This window comes from Papio anubis, unplaced genomic scaffold, assembly GCF_008728515.1.
Source record: "Papio anubis isolate 15944 unplaced genomic scaffold, Panubis1.0 scaffold183, whole genome shotgun sequence".
Lineage (NCBI taxonomy): Eukaryota > Metazoa > Chordata > Mammalia > Primates > Cercopithecidae > Papio > Papio anubis.
Window position 1 is genome coordinate 87,457 of NW_022161834.1, and position 21,539 is coordinate 108,995.

The 21,539-nt window shown below is 42.1% G+C and overlaps 1 protein-coding gene across 3 annotated transcripts in view; it reads left to right on the top strand.

The window, feature by feature from the left end:
- Positions 1–21,539, top strand: part of LOC116268504 (lysM and putative peptidoglycan-binding domain-containing protein 2) — a 28,523-nt gene that overhangs the window by 5,782 nt on the left and 1,202 nt on the right. Inside the window, exons 1-2 of one of the 3 annotated variants that reach the window (XM_003900944.5) lie at positions 7,582–8,367; positions 20,755–21,086. In XM_003900944.5, coding sequence (XP_003900993.1) covers positions 8,095–8,367; positions 20,755–21,086 — 605 coding nt within the window. In that variant the 5' untranslated portion in view covers positions 7,582–8,094. Of the gene's footprint in view, positions 1–7,581; positions 8,368–8,672; positions 8,972–20,754; positions 21,087–21,539 lie in introns of those variants that run through there. The other 2 variants (XM_031661526.1, XM_031661525.1) reach the window with 2 other exon arrangements.

A 21,539-nucleotide genomic window follows, 5' to 3' on the forward strand; every position in this document is an offset into this window, starting at 1 on the left:
GTATGTGTGTGTGTAACTTTCTGGATGGTGTTCATTGGTAAACATCCTTTATTAGTTTGAGGGAATTCCTGTTTATTCCCACTTTGTTGAATGTTCTTATAACAAAAGGGTGCTGGATTTCATCAAAGAGTTTTTCTGTGTCTGTTGAGAGGGGTCTCTGGATTGTTTTTCCCTTTATTCTGTTAATATATTGTAATACATTGATTTTCAGGTGTTAAATTTACCAGTAATTCCTGGGATAAATCCCGGTTGGTCATGGTAGATAATCCTTTCTACATGTTGCAAGATTTAGTTTGCTAGTATTTTGTTGAGAATTTTTGTGTCTACATTCGTAAGAAGTATTAGTCTATAGTTTTTTTTCCTTGTTATGTCTTTGGTTTTGGTACTAAGGTAATACTGGCACTATAAAATGAGTTAGAAAGTGTTCTTCTATGTTTTGGAAGTGTTTGCAAAAGATTAATATTAGTTTTTCTTTAAATGTTTGGTACAAATCATCAATGAAGCTATCTAGGTCTTGGCTTTTCTTTGTTGGAGGTTTAAAAATGACACATTCAATCTCTGCTTGTTCTACGTCTATTCAGATTGTGTATTTCTTCTTGAGTCAGTTTTGTTAGTTCATGTCTTTCTAGGAATTCATTCACTTTATTTATCTAATTTGTTGTCATACAGTTGTTCATAACATTCTTTATTATCCTTTTTATTTCTCTAAGATCAGTAGTAATATCCTCTTTTTTATTTCTGATTTTAGTAATTTGAATCTTCTCTCTTTTTTTTTCTTGGTCAGTCTAGGTAAAGGTTTGTCAATTTTGTCGATCTTTTCAAAGAATACACTTTTGGATTTGTTGACTTTCTTGTTGTTTTTCTAGTCTCTATTTCATTTATCATAACTCAGGTTAGGCTGGTGAATTCTATGAAACATTTAAGGAAGAATGATACTAATTCTCCACAATCTCTTTCAGAAAACAGAAGCAGAGGGAACACGTCTTAACTAATTCTATAATGCCAGCATTGCTCCAATACCAAAACCAGACAAAAATATTACAAGAAAAGAAAATTACAGGCCAATATCTCTCATGAATATACATGTAAAAGTCCTCAACAAAATATTAAAAAATTGAATCCAACATTTGATAAAAAGAATTATGCTTGCAGTGAGCTGAGATCCGGCCACTGCACTCCAGCCTGGGCGACAGAGCGAGACTCCGTCTCAAAAAAAAAAAAAAAAAAAGAATTATATGCCACAATCAAGTAGGATTAATTCCAGGTAAACAAGGCTGGTTCAACATTCAAAAATTAATTAATATAATCTATTACATCAACAGGCTAAAGAGGAAAAATGTCATATGATTATATCAATAGATGCAGAAAAAACTTTTGACATAATTCAACATCTGTTCATGCTAAAAAGTCCTCAGCAAACTGAGAACAGAGGGGTACTTCCTCAATTTGATAAAGAACATCTATGAAAACCTCTACAGCCAACATTATATTTAATGGTGAGAAGCTAGATGCTTTTCCCCCAAGATTGGAAACAAGGTAAGGGTATCCCCTGCCACCCTCTATTCAACATTGTATTGGAAGTCCTAGCAGATGCAATAAGACAATAAGGGGGAAAAGGGATCTACAGATTGAGAAGGAAGAAACAAAACTGTCTTTGTTCATAGATAACATGATTATCTATGTAGAAAATCCCAAAGAATTGTCCAAAAAGCCCCAAAACCCTCCCAAAACAAAAAATCCAAACTCTGGAACAAATGACTGATTATAACAAGATTGTAGGATACAAGATTATTATAGAAAAAACAACTGCTTTCCTGTAATTGGAATTTGAAATTAAAAGCACAATGTCTCTTACATTAGCACCAAAAAAGAAAAAAGGAAACAGACAGAAACAAATAAATACTTAGGTATACACACAATATCTATGTGAGGAAAACAACAAAACTGATGAGAGAAATAAAAGAAGATATGAATAAATGGAGAGGTATTCCATGTTCACAGATAGGAAGGCTCAATTCTTCACAATTTGATCTATTGATTCAATGCAATCCCAGTCAAAATCACAAGTGATTTTGTGGATATTGGCAAATTGATTCCAAAGTTTGTATGGAAAGGTAAAAGGCTTAGAAATGCCAATGCAATACTGAAGAAGAACAAATTCAGAGGACTTACCCAACTTTAAGACTTACTATAAAGCTACAGTAATAAAGACACTGTAGTATTCGTGAAACAATAGACAGTTAGATCAATGGAACAGTATAGAATGTCCAGAAATAGACGCACACAAATATAGTTAACTGATTCTTGACAAAGGAGCAAAAGCAACTTAATAGAGAAAAAATAGTCTTTTCAGCAAATGTTGCTGAAATAACTAGACATCCACATGTAAAACAATGAATCTAAACACAGACCTTATACTGTTCACAAAAATTAACTCAAGATGAATCAGCCTGCTGGGTGCAGTGGTGCTTGCTTGTACTCCTAGCTACTCAAAAGACTGAGGTGGGAAGATGGTTTGACCCCAGGAATTTGAGACCAGACTGGGCAATAAAGTGAGACCCCATCTCAAAAAAAGGAGGGGGAAATGCATTGATCACAGAAGTAAATGTAAAACGCAAAACTATAAAACTTCTAGAAAATAACATAGAATATCTAGGTTGTACTTTTATAAGCAACACCAAAAGTATGATCCATGAAAGACAAAATAGAAGTTCTCAAGTTAGAAACATTTATGTATGTGTGTATGTATGTATGTATTTTTGAGTCAGAGTCTCACTGTGTCCCCCAGGCTGGAGTGCAGTGGGGCGATCATGGCTCATTGCAGCCTCAAACACCTAGTCTCAAGCAATCTTCCCATCTCTGCCTTGTGAGTAGTTGAGACTACAGGCATGTGCCACCACAACTGGCTAAGTCTTTCTATTTTTTTTGTAGAGACTAAAAAGTATGACTATTTTGGCCAGGCTGGTCTCAAACTCCTGACCTCAAGGGATTCTCCTGCCTCAACCTCTTAAAGTGCTGGGATTACAGGCATGAGCCACTGCACCCAGCGAGTAAGTTGGCCTTTATTGAAGTTAAAAACTCCTGCTCTGAGAAAGACCCTGTTAAAAGATTTAAAAGGCAAGCCACAGACTGGGAAACAATTATTTAAAAACTACGTCTCTGCTAAAGGACTTATATTCAAAATATACAAAGAGCTCCCCAAAACTCAACATGATACATGTTACAACATGGATGAACCTTGAAAACATTATGTTAAGTAAAATAAGGCAGACACAAAAGGAAAAATATTGTATGCTTCCACTTATGAACTATCTACAAGAGTCAAATTAATAAGACCGAAAGTAGATTAGAGGTGACCAGGGACTGAGGAAGGCAGGAATGTGGTTATTGCTCAATAGTTAAAAATTTCTTTTTGAATCCCAGCACTTTGGGAGGCTGAGGTGGGTAGATGACCTGAGGTCGGGAGTTCAAGTCCAGTCTGGCCAACATGGTGAAACCCCATCTCTACTAAAAATACAAATTTCAGCTAGGTGTGGTGGTGCACACCTGTAATCCCAGCTACTTGAGAGGCTGAGGCATGAAAATCGCTTGAACCTGGGAAGTGGAGGTTGCAGTGAGTGGAGATTGCACCACTGCACTCCAGTCAGGGTGACAGAGCGAGACACTGTCTCAAAAAAAAAAAAATTCTTTTTGGAGTGATGACAAACTTTTGGAAATGGTGATAGTTGCATAATATTGTGAATATATATATAATATGTGTGTGTGTGTGTGTGTGTGTGTGTGTGTGTATATATATATATTTAATTATTATTTTTTTGAGATAGAGTCTCCCTCTGTCACCCAGCCTGGAGTGCAGTGTTGTGATCTCGGGTCACTGCAACTTCCACCTCCCAAGTTCAAGCAATTCTTGTGCCTCAGCCTCCCAAGTGGCTGGGATTACAGGCACCTGCCACCACACCTGGCTAATGTTTGTAGTTTTAGTAGAAATGGGCTTTCGCAGTGTTGGCCAGGCTGGTCTTGAACTCCTGGCCTTAAGCAATCCACCTGCCTTGGCCTTCCAAAGTGCTGGAATAACAGGCAAGAGTCACCACCCGGGTCATGAGTATATTTAATGTTACTGAATTATATGCTTAAAAATAGTTAAAATGGTGAATTTTGTGTTAGGTATATTTGTGACAATTCAAGAAATTAGTAATGTAATATAAATATGCAGAAAAGCATTGAATTATACACTTTAAATGGATGAATTATGTGATGTGTGAATTATATGATTTTGGTATCTTGTTTAAAAAATCTTTTACTATCCCACGGTTATAAAAATATTGTTGCAAAAGCATTAAAGTTTGTTTTTCCCAATTCTGTCTTTAATCAATCTATAATTGATTTTGATGTATAGTATAAGGCAGGGATCTAATTTCATCTTCTCTCACAGAAAACTAATTGTTCCAGCAACATTTATTGAATACGTAACTTTATGTCTGTTATAGATTAAGTTCTCCAATGTATTTGAATCTGTTTACTGGCTTACTTCATTGTCCCTTTATTATGTTTTTCTGTCTCAGCACCAGTCCCACATTGCTTTAGTTCTCATAGTTTTTAAGTCTTGATGGCTATGACGGTAACCCTGTTTCCTAATTCTTCTTCAGGAATGCCTTGGCTCTTGTTAGTGCTTTATCTTTCATATGAATTTCAGGATAACTCTGTCATGCCCTTTGAAGACTCCTATAGAAATTTTGTTTGGAATTTTAACGAATTTAACATTAGTTTGTAAAGAAAATGATACTTTCATTATTTTGCATTTCCCATTCACAAACATGGTATATCTCTGCTTTTATTTATATTTCTTTTATGTACTTCAAAAAAGTTTTATATTTTCCATACAAGGCACACTTTTCTTTCTTTTATTTTTTATCTTTTTATTTATTTATTACCTTAAAAATTTTTTTGCTCCTACTCCACCAGGAACAATTTTCTTTTGTTAAATTTATTCCTAGGTATTTTTGATGGTATCTGGAATGTCATCTTTTTCACACTTATATTTTCTTATTGAGTCATGCAATTGATGTTTTTATATTGATCTTGTATCTTGTAACTTTGGTGAACTCTTGTTTGAGCAGTTCTAATGTAGTCATTATCTGTGTTGCCTGTAAACATTTTAGTATTGGCTACTATCTGTAAACAACAGTTTGTTTATTTCTTTTCAATCTTCATTTTCCTTTCTTCTTTTTAAAATTGCATTGGCAAAGACCTTCAAAACAATGTTAAATAGAGGCAGTAATAGGCTTCCTTTTCTTATCCTTCCCTTCAAAGGAAATGCTTTTAATGTTTCATCATTAATTGTGATGAACTTCTGTGTTGTAGGTAGATACATATTAAAACAATTTTGAAGTTCTGGTTTAAGAAGGAAAACAATGAACATCTAATAACACCTCATGTAACCCAGTTCTTTAAAACAAAACAAAACAAAACAAATAAACAAAACAGGGCCAGGCATGGTGGCTTAGGCCTGTAATCCCAGCACTTTGGAAGGCCGAGGCTGATCGATCACTTGAGGTTAGAAGTTTGAGAGAAGCCTGGCCAACATGATGAAACCCCATCCCTACTAAAAAGACAAAAAATTAGCCAGGCATAGTGGCGCACACCTGTAGTCCCAGCTATTCAGGAGGCTGAGGCAGGACAATTGTTTGAACCTGGGAGGCAGAGGTTGCAGTCAACTGAGATCACACCACTGCACTCCAACCTCGGCAACAGAGCAAGACTCTATCTCAAAACAAACAAACAAACAAGGAAAACCCCAAAACCAAACCAAAACAAAAAACCCCAGGGTCTCGCTGTGTTGCCGAGGCTGCAGTGCAGTGGCGTGATCTCTGCTTAGTGCAGAGATCGCCTTCTGGGCTTAAACGATCCTCCTATCTCAGTTTCTCAGGTAGCTGGAACTACAGGAGTATGCCACATGCCCGATTAAGTTTTGTATTTTTTGTAGAAATGGATCTCACTATGTTGCCTAAGCTGGTCTTGAACTCCTGGGCTCAAGTGATCCTCTTTCCTTAGACTCCCGAAGTGCTGGAATGGGCCACTGCGCCGGCTCAGTTCTTTAATCTTCAGATAAAAACTTTCAGTCATGCAGTAAACTTTTTCTTAGTGGAAAACATTATATGCTATCTCATTCCTAGATTGTAAACTCTTTGAAGGAAGACACTTCTTTCTTGAAACATTACCAGATCTTGTCTATATATTGAGACAGATTCTGCCTCTCTCTTGGGTCCTGAAATGGACACACGAGATACCACCGAAAAGTTCATGCGTGGCAGACTTATGCTAAAACAATCCAAACTAGCATTCAGGATCGTTTTACTACACTTCAATTCAACCACTTGTAATTATTATTATTATTTTTTTCCCACTGAGCTAGGCACTGCTGGAGCTAAAAAGATGAGTACGACCCAGTTATGCCTCCCAGGAGCATGTATCTGTTGGAGGAGATAAGACAAGCTCATGCATGTACATGCAAGTACAAACACAGAACACAGAGAGTTAAATACTAAACCAGAAGTATTAATACAAACCTCTTGGAGTTCAAAGATGAAACAATAACAGTTGGGTAGGTGGGAAAAAGGGACCATTGGGAAGAATTAGGAAAAAATCTCATGGAGGATGTATCATTTGAAACAGAACTTAAAGATTTAAAAAATGTAGTAGAGGGTACTGGAAGAGTGTTACTATTGGAAGGAATAACATGCAAGGTATGAAAGTAGGAACAAGGAGGCCAGTTTCAGAGGCTCTGTTTGGCAGGAATATGTGGAGTATACAGAATGAGTTATAGATGGGGTATGGTCAGAACATGAATAATAAAAATAGAAATAATAGCTTGAACGCCAATGTAGGTTTTCAGTAATGCTGTTGTCCCCAGAGAGCCATTGTAGGAGTTTTGAGTGGGATGGTGATGTGGAAGCTTGCTCCTGTCCCATCCTTTGTCTCCTGAGCAGTATTAGCTTTGCCTCTGTCCAGCACAGCAACATACCAAAACTTCAGCCAACGAATCAAACCTCCTGGCTCCGGACCTTCCTACAAGGTACCTCTTCTTGGAGAGCTGTCCAAAATACAACAGAAACCAGGCACTAGATGCTAGTAAATGTGTACAGTGTGTTGAAAGGGTGTTCAAAAGTAGACGGTGTTCAGATGAAGAGTACAGATAAGAGGTCTTTGGTGGTTATAATATTAATAGCAATACGGGGCAGGGAGTTGCGATTTCAGGGTGTCAAAGAATAAACTGAGGAAAAGAAGATGAATGCAGATAGTAAATTCCAACTACTGAGCCAGAAGAATGAATTGTATGTGGCCAGGCTTTTGAGGCAGCCAGGACTTAAATTGGCATTAGTATACAAAGTGTGAAACCCGAACAACTAGGGGGTTATTTTGAGGCCACCTATTAGGCCTTAGAAGTACTATCCCTCCTAGTGCAATGTTGAAAGGACTGAGCTCTGCGGCTATTAAGATGGACCTGGAGAAGCTGTCTGTGTGTGTTTGATGATCTTAAGTTTTTCTGTGACGTGAACTTTGAGGTCACCGGGGTAGGGGGAGGGAAGTACCCTTGGCATTGGCAGAGCCTGAAGGTCTGAGCTGGTTCCTGCTGGGGAATAAATAAAGGAGGCAGAGCAACGCTTTTTTTTTTTTTTTTTGGCCGTGGCCAGGGCAGGGTTCTGTCGGGGCTCTATGAGCATGGAGCAGGGGTCCACCTGGGGCCTAGGACGCCTGCAGATGGGCCTCCCTTAGCCCCCACGGCCGCGGGCTTCAGCGCGCCCCCGCTCCCTCGCTCCGCAGGGTCTTCCCGGTTCCGGCAGGCCGCAGCGGGAGCTACTTTCGCTCTTCCCCTTGCGGGTGCGTGTGCCGCGGACGCCCCGGCAGGCAGGACGCGGAGGAGGAGGCGGCCGCCATGCCCGGCCTGCGGCTCCCCGCCTCGGCTTCCCGCCCGCCGCCCCCGCGGAACGGCCTGCTGCAGCCCCTGTGAGGAGGAAGAGGCGGCGGCGGCGGCGGAGGAGGAGGAGGCACCACCCCCTTGGCAAGCTCCCCGACCCGGCGGCCTCGGCAGGACCCATGGCGGACTCCTCGCCCGCACTATCCCTGCGGGAAGGCGGCCTCCGCGCGCCGCGGCCCTCGGCCCCCTCGCCGCCGCCGCGCTCGCGCTCCGGCTCCGAGTCCGAGGAGGCCGAGCTGTCGCTGAGCCTGGCCCGCACCAAGACCCGCTCGTACGGCAGCACCGCCAGCGTGCGGGCTCCGCTGGGCGCCGGCGTCATCGAGCGCCATGTGGAGCACCGGGTCCGCGCGGGCGATACGCTGCAGGGCATCGCGCTCAAGTACGGTGTCACGGTGAGCAGGGCGCGCCGCCGCGGCCCGGGCTGGCAGCTCCCCCGCGGGAGGCGGTGCGGCTCGGGGTGCGGGTGGGGGTGGGGGTGGGGGTGGGACTGCGGGTGGGGGTTTGGGGGATAGGGAGTCGCAGGGACGGCCGTGCGTCTTCGGGCGACTCGGCTCCCAGGGCTCGCTCAGCGCGCGCTGCTGGCCACCGCAGTGGTCGCCCAAGCTGGTCCTGCAGCGGGTGGGGCGGGTCGCCAGGGCTCCCTCCCTAGGTAGCTGCATCCAGTTCCCGGGGCCCCGCCCAGGCTCAGACTAGATCTGTCGCGTGAGGGAGGCCAAAGAGTACTAGGGCTTTGGCATCCCCGGGAACCACTTTCACCCGATTTGCAGTCCCCATCACTCCACTCTATATTTACGCAAAGCCCAACTGAGGTGAATTTTGTTGTCTGTGAAAACAAGCTCCGTGATGAGTCAGGAATGGTGCAGTTGTTCCTACTGGGTGGTTCTGGTGCTATCGATTATGCCTCTTTATGTAGAAGTGAAATTACACCCTCTGGGCTCACTGGCAACCGCGAATGTGACACCTGTCGCTAAGCAGCAGCCAAGAACTGTGGTGTAGGTGAGCTGGAGGGCTGCGTTTATTACAAATTTATAAGTGTGTGTGTCTTGGGTGTATTGCATTACACCTCTGGGAAGAACATGGAAACCTGAGGGAACAAATTGTTTCATTAAAATTACTTATAATTAACTGTGAGCTACGTGATGGCCTTTTTACATTTGGGCTTTGTATCAGTTTTCAGTGTTCTTTCTCGAAGTACCTTAGACAGCAGTGGGAAGAAAGAGGATCTTATCTATGTCTTTCTCTTAAAGTGAAACTCTTTCTGGCCATTTACCGAATGAAGGAGAATCAGTATGAAGGAGAATGTATTTTGCATATTTAAGCTGGTATGTGTTTACCTATCAGGTCCTTCTCTCTTTGAAATATTTTGAGAGGGACCTTGCTGTGCAGTCATGTATTGACTTTATCATGCCCATTCTGCCGTCTTGGGAGTTCTGTAAATGTGAACATAGAACTACAATTCTCCATGTGCATTAATGGGGCCTGGTTTGGGTCAGAGCCGGAGGAAAGTGAAGTTGGGAAATACCAGTAGCTACCCTCTGCTGACTGCCTCCTGTGTGGCAGGCATTGCATTTGTCTTGTTTCATCTTTATCTTATTTAATTTTCACAATAAGCCTAGGAGGTAGGTGTAATTAATCTTTTTACAGATGAGAAGGTGGATGAGAGGTAGGGATATTTTCCAAGTATGATCATTCATTGAGACCAGCTTGAATTAACAGTGATAAAGCATTTGCTCTTCTTTAGATATTACTTTTGATATCCATTTTTATTTTTATCCTAGTCTTATCAGGAGCTCTCTCAGCATCCTGGCTGCTGAAGAAGGACAGTCTTTTCTGTCTGGTTTTCCGGCATCTTGCCTTACTAGGCTAGTGACTGCACCTAGGAATCTATGATATGCAGAAGAGTGTTATTTCCCATGCTCTCTTCCCATGCAATCTCTCTGTGACCCACAGCTCTCTGTGGTTTCACCTGAGGTGATTGTAGATAACTGCTATACATCTGTTCACTGCAGTTCTCCACCTTTGATCAAATGCTTCCTAATCCCTGTTATGTCTAATATAGATCCTGTTACTCATAACCTCATTACTCCTTTTTAAAATTAAAGTGTAAATCAGATTTTTCATTGCTTTTATAAAGACTTTTGATTTTAAGATGTTAAACACAAGTGTAATGAATCAAGAACTATAATTGCTAGTGACACATAGTTCATTACAGGGTTTCCCAACCTCAGCACTGTTGGTGTTATAGATCAGAAAACTCTTTGTTGTACGGGGTTGTCCTGTGCAGTGTAGAATATTTAGCAGCAACTCTGGTCTCTACCCACTAGATGCCAGTAGCACTCCCTGACCCCTATTCAGGCATTGCCAGATGTTCTCTTGGAGGCAAACTTACCCCTGGTTGAGGACCACTGGTTTGTTACATGTATTTCTCATTACTTTGGGCACTGGCTTATAGATGATAAAAATTTTTAGAGACTCCTCCACTGGTAATATAGAATCAGTGATAATACTTACCATAACAGTGAAGTGATATTTTTGTTTTAATATCTTCAGATTTTTTTGTTGTTGTTGAGACAGGGTCTCACTCTGTTGCCCAGGCTGGAGTGCAGTGGTGCTAACATGGCTCACTGCAGCCTCGACTGCCGCTGCTCAAGTGATCTTCCCACCTCAACCTCCTGAGTAGCTGGGACTACAGGCCCAAGCCACATGCCCAGCTAATTTTTGTATTTTTTGTAGAGATGGGGTCTCACTATGTTGCCCAGTCTGGTCTCGAACTCCTGTGCTCAAGCAGTCCACCCACCTCCACCTCCCAAAGTGTTGGGCCTACAGGTGTGAGCCACTGCACTGGCCTAACATCTGCAGATATTGATTAGGTTTACTCACTGTGAGTAAAGGTGGAAGCTGTAAAGGCAGAAAAATATTTTTCTTCTCCTGACTCAACAGAAAGAAGTTGAGCAAATTAGGTTTCTAGTGTTGACTGGCAAGATCATCTACAACATGTAGATCATCTACATATTTAAATGATTGTTTTAAAAGGTCAAAAATGAGATACTGGGGGCTTAGAGACCCAAGGCAGTGCACCTAGAAATTAAGTCAGTCCAGCAAACAGTTGTCCTGAACATATCATGTCTGGCAATCTTGCATAGATGAGCAGAAACTCTCAGGGAAGCCTATCTTTCCATGGCAGCCTCAGCCACCCAGCTGGGTGTCCAGGCAGGACTTCAGTCCTTTGGTGGAAGACTGATTAAGAGCCAGTCCTACTCTAGGTACAAGGAAGTTCCCAGAACAGAGACTCCGACAAGGGGGTGAAGATGGAGACCTGGTTGCCAGCCCTGGATTACAAGGGGAACAAGCTGGGAGCCATTTTCTGAGGTGGTGCTGAAGGACTGGCAGCGGGGCACATCTCAGGATGTGAGAATAGATCCATGTTCCTCAAATTTGCCTGGACAGGACAGGAATACCCTGGGGCAAACTAAAAATAAAGGATCCTAGCTGACATTGGATCTATGGGATTGGAATACCCAGAAAAGGAGTCTAGGAGTCTCTGTTTTGTTTGTTTGTTTGTGTTTGTTTTTGAGACAGAGTCTTACTTTGTCACCCTGACTGGAGTGCAGTGGCGCGATCTTGGCTCACTGCAACCTCCGCCTCCCGGGTTCAAGCTATTCTCCTGCCTCAGTCTTGCGAGTAGCTGGGACTTTAGGCACATGCCACCACGCCTGGCTAATTTTTGTATTTTTAGTAGAGATAGGGTTTCACTGTGTTGGCCAGGCTGGTCTTCAACTCCTGACCTCATGATCCACCCACCTTGGCCTCCCAAAGTGTTGGGCTTATAAGCGTGAGCCACCACACCTGGCCAGAGTCGGTATTTTTAACAAGCATGGCTGCTTTGCTTGTTCCCAAAGTACTGTTCCGCCTTAGGGTTCTTGCACTTGCCATTGCATGTGTCTTACTCTAATAGCTGGATGCAGGACCAGCTTCATGGGCATGTGACCTGCACAGTCGCACAAGACCCCATGCTTAGAAGGGCCTCACACTTGGTTTAATGCTCTACTGTCATCTCTTGAAATTTTTAATAGTTCGTGAACAAGGGCCTCACATTTTCATTTTTTTCACTGGCCCTGGGCGAATGATGGAGCTGATTCTGGCTGGGTGATTTGTTCCCTCAAGGCCATTAAGTCTTTGCTTAAATATCTCATTCTTAAGGCCTTTTCTGCACACTCTATGTCAAATTGTAGCCTTTCTTCCCAGTCCGCCAGCACTCCTCCCCAACCTCCCTGCCATATTTTCCTAACAGTATTTATCATTCATCCAAATTTTTTTCTTTCCCTCAGAGCTACTTTTCTGGTGATACATTAGTGAGTAAATAAAAATCTGTGTCCTCATAGAGCTTATATTTTAGTTAGTGGAGACAGTAAGTAGAAAAATAAAATGTCTCATGTCAGATATTGATAAGCATAATGAAAAAAAAAATCAAGCAGGAGAGGAAGTTGGGGAGGGCTCGTGGAGATGGCTGGAATTTAAAATGGTGTGGCCAGGGAAGGCCTTGCTGAGAAGGAGGTGAGGGAGGGAGCTGTGCAGATATCTGGTGAAGAACATTCCAGGCAGAAGGAATAACCAGTGGTGCAAAGGCCTTGAGGTGAGAACATAATTGGCACCTTCCAGGAGTACTGTGGCTGGTGCTTAGAATGCAATGGGGTATAGTTGGACTAGATCACTTTGGACCTTGAAGACCATTGTAAGGACTTTGTCTTTTTCTCTGAGTTGGGATACATTTAAGGGGTTTGAGCAGAAGAGTGACATAATCTGACTTGTGCATTAAAAGGATTACTCTGGCTGCTGCTTTAAAAATAGTTTGTAGGGAAGCTAGTACCAAGCCAGGAAACCAGATAAGATGATGACTTTTGTAATAATGCAGGTGGGAAAGGATAGCAGCTCGGACCAAAGCAGTAGAGAAGGAAGGAGGTGGTGAGATGTGGCTGGGGTCCGGATGATTTGCTGATACGCCGTAAATGTTCTGCTTGTTTGTTTACTGTTTAGTTTGAATGTCTCTCCCCTAGAGATGGGCCTGGGCATCCTGGGGATGGGAAAGAAGAATGTGGAGTTTCAAGAAGCTGGCTAGGTGTGACACCTGATGGACCCAAGTTCTTTTGCTAGTGACTTAGGAATGATCATTATGACTCTTTCCTACCATCACTTTTTTAGTCATTGATAGCCACTAAAAACTGGCATTCATTATTTTCATAACCAACTTCTGTTGAGCCTGGTTGGTTTGAGACCTTGGGCTAGATGCTGGGGCTGGAAGATAATACATGTTGTTCTCTTTTTATTCATGGTGAGTTTTTCAGCTACTGCTTTCTAGTAGCTTCTAGCTACTTGAGAAGCCAGGGAATTTGTTTGATTGATGTTTGTATCTTCCATGGCTAGCCTGGAGCCTGGCATGTTGTGAGTTCTCCACATACATGTGGACTCTTCATCCACCGGAAAGCTTGACTGGTTTGAAATAGCCAGCCATGGAGCCCAACAGACACTGGAAGTCAGGGCCCAGGGCAAGGGCTGAGTGAAGAGGTACGGCCTGCTGAAGACTTGAACAGCAAGATTTGGTTTGAGGCTCATTCTCAAATCTATAAAAGACTGCTGCCCTTGCTGGTGCTCAGTGTTTGTCTCCTCCCCTCCACCAGCAGTGGGTCTTTACATTGAGTGACATATAAGTTTAGGCTTGAGCAGCTCTGCCAGAGGAAGAGGCATTTGAGGAAGTGGGTCTGGGAAACTGAAACTATTTGGGGTGGGTTGAGTAACTGTTAAATATAGTTCAAACCTCAGATGTAAACTTGCTTGGACTGGCATTCCCCTGGGCGTGTTTATCTCCTCTGGGACGTTAAGACTCCTTCCCTAACTCTGTATTCTTGATTTAGCTATTGCTTTTTCAGTGATCCTGGCTCCTCCCAGTTGAAGTCAAGCCTCTGGAGGAAATTGATCAACTCCAGGCTGCCACCGTAAATTTTTGTGCAGAAACCCTGGAGAAACCTCCAGAGAGCCATGTAGAAACTGAAAGTGGAAAGGAGGCAGCCAGGAGGACCTATTATTTGCATACACTCTTTCTTTTTTCTCTTTGCTTCCTCCAGGCAGTTTGCCTGTCTTTTTCCCTCTCCAGAGGCCACCTCACCCTGCAGTACCGTCAGCTACTTCCTAGCCAGTTTTATTCCCAGGATTCTCTCTTCCTCTGCCAATTCGCTGCTAAGCCAAGTTGTTGCTTAATGTTTCCACTAACAAAAGTTACCTTGCTGAGAAAAGGTGAAATGATTGTCATTTTTAGAGAGAATAAACGTTGTGATTTAGAATCCTAGGTGCACATAAATCTTTAGTGTTCATAACTTTAACCCCTGCTGCTGATAGAGATTGCTGTCCCTTGCTAAAGAGAAGATAACTATAAATAGTGCCACCAGAAGTGAGAGGTATAGCAAAGTAGCCTTTAGTCATTCGGGGTTTTTGTAGATTCTCATTGTTTTTTTAAACACCTTTATTGAGGTTGTATACCACAAAATTCACCCATCTTAAGTGTACAATTCAATGACTTTAAATTTACAGAGTTGTGAGGCCATTATTGGAATTCAATGTTAGAACGTTTCATCACCCTGAAAAGATCCCCATGCCCATCCATTCCTCTCACTCTTTGTTTCCTTCTTCAGTCTTAGACTACCACCAATATGCTTTCTAATCTATACATTTGCCTGTTTTGGACCTTTGCCACAAATAGAATCTCATGTACTTTTGTGACAGTGTGGGGAAGGAAGAAAAGCCTTTTTCTCATGAACACATAGCAATGGAGGGGTCTGGTCTCATTGCCATCAACACTTAGAACGTAACAGGAGACAGATGTGGGGGTGAATCTTGGGAGAATGATTTAATATTTAAGTCTGTTTTCTGCAAACTAATAATCACGTGAGAGCTGTATGCGTATGTGAGAACATTCTGCAAGCCACACAGTGCTATGTACATGTTATTATGTATCCTGAAACGTTTTTGGATCAGCTTATATCTTTTAAGGAATGGAGAGGAAGGAAAAAGAAGTTTTGAGAATTGCATTCACTATTAGGTAGGTGGACTGATGATGCTGGTCTAAGATGGGAAGAGTTCTTGACCTTACTCAGCAGCCTGCTCTTAAGGTATCTTCTAGAAGGATGCTTTGTGAATTTCCTTCACAGGGGAATCATTGTATTTTATTTTATTTAAAAAAATTTTTTTTGAGACAGGATCTTGCTCTGTCACCTGGCCTGGAGCGCAGTGGCAAGATCTTGGCTAACTACAGTCTTGACCTCCCAGGCTCAAGCGATTCTCCTGCCTCAGCCTCCGAGTAGCTGGAACTATAGGGGTGCACCACCACACCCAGCTAAATGTTTTGGGGGATACTTTTTGGTAGCGATGGAGTTTTATTGTGTTACCCAGACTGGTCTCAAACTCCTGGGCTCAAGCAATCCATTTGCCTTGGCCTCCGAAAGTGTTGGGATTACAGGCATGAGCCACCACGCCTGGCTGGGGAGTCATTTTCAGTATGTTGTTTTAAGTTATTGATGGCATTTGTTCTACCTAATTTCACCATGATTGAACTTGTGACCACCCTTTGGCTATTACTTTCCTTATTCTATAATCTGTCTCTTACTGACTACACAGTAAATTTATACTTCACTGAGTCATACTATTCAATCTAGATTAAGGGAGACTTTTGAAATGAAAGCATTGATTGATGTACCTCCCCACTCCCATTCATCCATCCCTAAGAAACAGAGGATAGTCCTACATCAGTTTGAAAGGACACACTTTCTAGTCTCAGCATTAATTGGATCTTAGGAAATGTTGAACAGAGGGTAGGTAGGAAAGCTATAGAGTTTTCCAGCTCTTCCTTGGATTGGATGATGACTTTTCTTAGCTTTATGTGAAGTGAAATTGCCAGAACAGCAGACCCATCTATGTTCAGACAGAAGTATAAAAGATACCAAAGCAGGCCGGGTGCGGTGGCTCATGCCTGTAATCCCAACACTTTGGGAAATCGAGGCAAGTGGATCATGAGGTCAGGAGATCAAGACCATCCTGGCTAACATGGCGAAGGCCTGTCTCTACTAAAAATACAAAAAATTAGCCAGGCATGGTGGCATGCACCTGTAATCCCAGCTACTCAGGAGGCGGAGGCAGGAGAATAGCTTTCATCTGGGAGGAAGAGGTTGCAGTGAGCCGAGATCGTGCCACTGCACTCCAGCCTGGGCGACAGAGTGAGACTCTATCTCAAAAACAATAAAGATAAAATAAATTAAAAACATATCAAAGCAAAAGAAAACATCATTTCACCATTTTGGATTTTTCAGTTTGTTGTCTGTACTATGGCAGGTGCCTCTTTCTTGCTAATCCATTTTCTGCACCCAGCTGCTAATTCGTTTTCTACACCCAGCTGCTAATTCATTTTCTGCATCCAGGTGCGGAAGCGATCTTTAACTATGATCAGATCATGCCACTCCCTGCCTTCACCGTCCAGTGGCTTCTCATCACATTTTAAATAAATTCCAAATTCCTTAGCTTGGAACCCAAGGCCCTGCCTGGTTGGAAGTTTGCTTATTACGCCCTACACTTTAGCCACGTGATTTTTTTCCTGCTCTGGGGCATTTGCTGCTCCTTTTTCTAGATGGAATGCTTTTATTCCTGGCTCTTTGCATGTCTGATTTCATATTTCTTCATGGGTGACAGAGTTTAGAGCCTACACATTTGGCCTAAGCCATAGCTTGTAAAGAACAGGTTAAGATTTTCATTACCTTTTGAAAAACCTATTCAAAGTCTTTTGTGACACCTCAAAGCAGTGACAATATATTATGGTATTCATCTGGGCTTATCCATGTGAAATTTTCCCTATATAGTCTTATTTTGGGGCAGAAACCATTTTTTTTTGAGATGGAGTCTCACTCTGTCACCCAAGGTAGAGTACAATGGCACAATCTTGGCTTACTGCAACCTCCGCCTCCCAGGTTCAAGCGATTCTTCTGCCTCAGCCTCCCTAGTGACTGGGATTACAGGCACCTGCCATTATGCCCAGCTAATTTTTGCATTTTTAGTAAAGATGGGGTTTCACCATGTTGGCTAGGCTGGTCTTGAACTCCTGACCTCAGGTGATCCACCTGCCTCGGCCTCCCAAAGTGCTGGGATTACAGTAGTGAGCCACCATGCTTGGCTGAGAAACAATATTTTGTGGGAGAAAATTTCTACCTTCTTCCTTCTCATTTGCTGATTACATGTTAGAATCTGCCCTTACCTGATGCTTTCTTACTTTTAATTAAATTTAATGATAATAATTGCTGACACTTTTGAGTACTTCTTGTGTGCCGTGTGTGTGTGTGTGTGTGTGTGTGTGTGTGTATGTATTCCTGGAGTACAATGGTGTGATCTCGGCTCAGTGCAACGTCTGCCTCCCGGATTCAAGTGATTCTCATGCCTCAGGCTCCCAAGTAGCTGGAATTACAGGCATGCACCACCATGCCCGGCTGATTTTTTTTTTTTTTAAATAGAGATGAGGTTTTGCTGTATTGGTCAGGCTGGTCTCAAACTCCTGACCTTGGCCTGCCAAAGTGCTGGGATTACAGGCATGAGCCTCTGCACTCAGCCCATATGTCATTCTAAATACTTTACATGAATTAATTCATTTAATATTCACAATGATATAGGGAGATGAAGGAACTATTACTATCCTTACTTTACTGATAGTAAACAGACAGGGAATGGTTAGAAAATGGGAAAGCCAGGATGTGAACCCAGAAAGTATGGCCCCTGAAACCTTGCTTCTGAGTACTATCCTGTATTAAACTCAAGACTCAAATCTGCCCCTGTCCTTAGATTGGTTCCCACCTTGATGCTAACTGTGTCTGGATATCCCTGGTGTCCTTGACTCTGGCATCTCATGTATCATCTTAGAGTCTAGACCATAAAGGTCCACATACATCTTAAATGCTTACTAATGACATTGAGATGAAGACAGTAAAGCCCCTGACTTCAGGAAGCTTGTGGACCAGTTATAGTGAGTCACTTATGCAGCAGTATGTACAGAAGCCAGGGGAGCCTTGCCCTTCACTGCTTATGGACTCCCTGACTGCACACAGCCTCTGACTCAGTCACCTTGTCTAGTCCTCTGTAGGCCCCTTGCTTGGCCTTGATGGCCCATTGTGCTCCATATGATAGATGTATCTGTCAGCATCCCAGCAGAATACAGATAACACTCTCAGAGGATGTGGCCGAAGAGAATTGAATGAAGGGACATTCACTGAGTGTGAGCATGGTTGAGGGAACCAATAAGGGAAGGTGAAGCACCCAGAGACTAGCAATAGTAGGGAGACATTACCCCTAGGCCTGAAGGGCCAAGGGAACACTGGCAAGATCTGGAGCCTTGGATCTGGGACTCCTGATAGGAACTCTCACCAGAGAGGAATGCAGCCACTGGTTATGGTAAGGTCGTTCTGCTGCTGTTGGAAAACCAACTGGAATTCCGAGGACAAGGAGGCCTGGGTAATGCAGTTCTTAAAAAGTCAGCCTCCTAGGGTTTAGAACAAGTCCAAGAAGAGTGGGGAATGGATTGGGAGGGGAGAGTGGGTTTGAAAGGAGAGTAAGCAGCCCAACAGACAACTTACTACCCATTTCTGATTACTTCATTTTCCGTGCCCACTCCTTTGACCTGTGTTAAGTCATTCATCCATCCATCCATCCATCTGTCCATCCATCCATCCATCCATCCATCCTGAGCACTTAGTGCATATGAGATCTGTGTCAGACCAGGAAGCCTATAGCAATAACCAGTTCTTGCCCTGAAAGAATTCATAGTGTACTCTTGCAGTTCCTAGCTCTGCTCAGCAGTTTGGATCCTGGTGTTCCCATCTGTTTCTGTCTTCCATCGTTATTCCCAGGAAGCAATGACTATCAGCAATCATAGTCCCCTTCTGAGAAGCATTTCAAAGGGCACTGTATCAGCAAGAGCTCTTTCAGCTACAAGTGACAGACAACCTAACTCAAATTGGCCTAAACAAAAAACAAACTCCAAGTGGAGTTTAGTGGCTCTTGGAAGTGAGCACGTTCTGTCTTCAGGCTGTGATCCAGAAGTCCAAATGCTCACTTCTAAGGTAGCTGTAGCATCAGATTCCACAAGGTGCCAGGATGACTGCCAGCATCTCCAGCCTATCTCCCTCTGGCAGAAAACAGTAGAGATCGCTCCCCTCTACCGCCCTGCAGAAGTCTCTTTGCATGTCTGAATGATTCTGTCATGGGCCTGTGATCTATCACGAAAGCCTGTGATGCTCCACAGGGCAGGAATGAGTCATATGTTCACTCTGGAGCCAAGGGAGGGCTTAGTGTCATTGGAAGCCTATGCACTAAGAGAGAGGGAGCAGTTGGATGCTTGGGGGCAAGATCTAGGGGCCCTAAAGGTGAAATAGCATATACCTGAACCTGCTATGGGCAGAGTGTCCAAGTTATTAACCCTCTCAAACCTGAACTAGACCAGATATACTTTGGATTTTTAGTTTTAAATTTTGTCTCTAAAAGGCACCCACCCATGTTTATGTTCTCTTTCTCCTTAAACTAGAAACTAGAACACAAAAGACCATCCTTTTTAAAAATCTCATTCCTTTAATGGAGTACCTTTAGAAGAAAAAAGAAAGCTTTACATGTATGATTTGCATGGAATCAACTTATAACAAAGCAGGAAGAACAGGGTCCACTTAGTTGACTGTTGGTTTTGCAGGTTTTTTGAAGTAGAAATACAATTTTTTTTGTGTTTACTCAGAATTCATTTGGCATTAAAGGCTCCCCATAATGTGGTTTCATTAGTTGTGCACTTTAATCCAGATGTTGTGTGGACTTTGGAGTCAGACAAAAATCCCAGTTTAAACGTTTAAAGAGCCGTATGTGCTTGGTGAAATCTACCATCTCTTTTGTGTTTTGATTTCTTCATTGGAAAATGGAGAGTAGTAAGTACCATCCACTGCCAGATACTCTAATTACTACTTTCTCTCTCTCTTTCCATATAGATATATATGGGGATATATGTATAGAATGTACATATATTTGTATCTATTCTCTCATATATATATCTCATATATCTTTTTTGATATATACATATCAAATATATATTTGATATATACATATATATTTCATATATATATATATATCTGTGATCTCATGTATATAGATATATATCTCCTCGATGTGAGTGGGTATATAAGCTCTCATTTAATCCTTGCAATAACCCTGCGAAAAGTAGATGGTTCCTGTCTTACACATGAGGAGAAAGGATCAATGAGATAAGTAACAAGCTCATGTTCATACAGTAACTGTATTTACTAAGCACAGTTCTAGAGACATGGGAAGCACTCCATAAGTAAAACAGCAGCCATGGTAAGTTTTTAAAAAATCAGATAATAGAAATGTTAAAACAAGAATGGAATTTATTAAGTGCTAAATATTTTACATTTTTAAACTTCCGAGATTTAAGTCCACTGATATTAAAAGCTGCCTTGTAGTAGAAATAGTATAGTGGGGAAAAATTAGTCTGTCCTTTTTTAAAATCGGGAAACAATTTTCCAACATCTCTTGAAATAACTGGAGATATCTGGGAAGGTTACCGAACCTGAATGAAGAGTCTCAGATCCCAAGAAAGCATTGTGTACATTTTGCTTATGAATATTGGTAGTTGTTATATAATAAACCTTACTCGTTGACTTGGTCATATGTAACTCTGTGTTTCCTTTTTTATGTTTTAGATGGAGCAGATTAAAAGGGCCAATAAACTGTTTACCAATGACTGTATATTTCTGAAGAAAACTTTGAACATCCCAGTTATATCAGAGAAGCCTTTGTTGTTTAATGGACTTAACTCCATTGATTCTCCAGAAAATGAAATTGTTGGTAACAGTTTTTCTCAGGAAGAGGAGCCAGTGGTGGCCGGGGAAGACCTCCCTCCTCCCAGTCCTCAAGAATCTGATGTTCAGCCTGTGCAACCTGAGGAAGTATCAGCCAGAGATTTCCTGCAGAGACTTGACTTGCAGATTAAGTTATCAACACAGGCAGCCAAGAAGCTAAAAGAAGAGAGCAGGTAAGAATACCCTGGTACAAATGTCAAAGTCTAAAGAAATCACTATTAAGATGTCCTTGCTGGGCCAAATCTTTCTTGTCTCTCTCTCTTCTTTTCTTTCTTGCCTTTCCTGTTTTTTTTTTTTTCTTTAAAAACTGCATTTTAGTTCTAGAAAGGCATTTTTAGTATGTAAACTCTAAGCAGAGCTGCTGCCTGCTGCACAAGGCTTTATCTGTTGCAGCATTGTTATCTGTTATTTACTATAAAAAGTTTGCTTCTTTTCTTTAATAGCATCACTGTCCAGCTAGCAATTCTGGATAGCAGCAAAGTAAAAGCGTCTCTCTCATTGACACGTTCAAGAGAAGCAGTGTCATAGAAAATACTTGTAAAATATTGATCTTTATAAAACTTGTCAAAGACATTGTCTGTTATTTGTTACTGAGTATTTCCTACGTAAGATCTCATGCAAGCTTT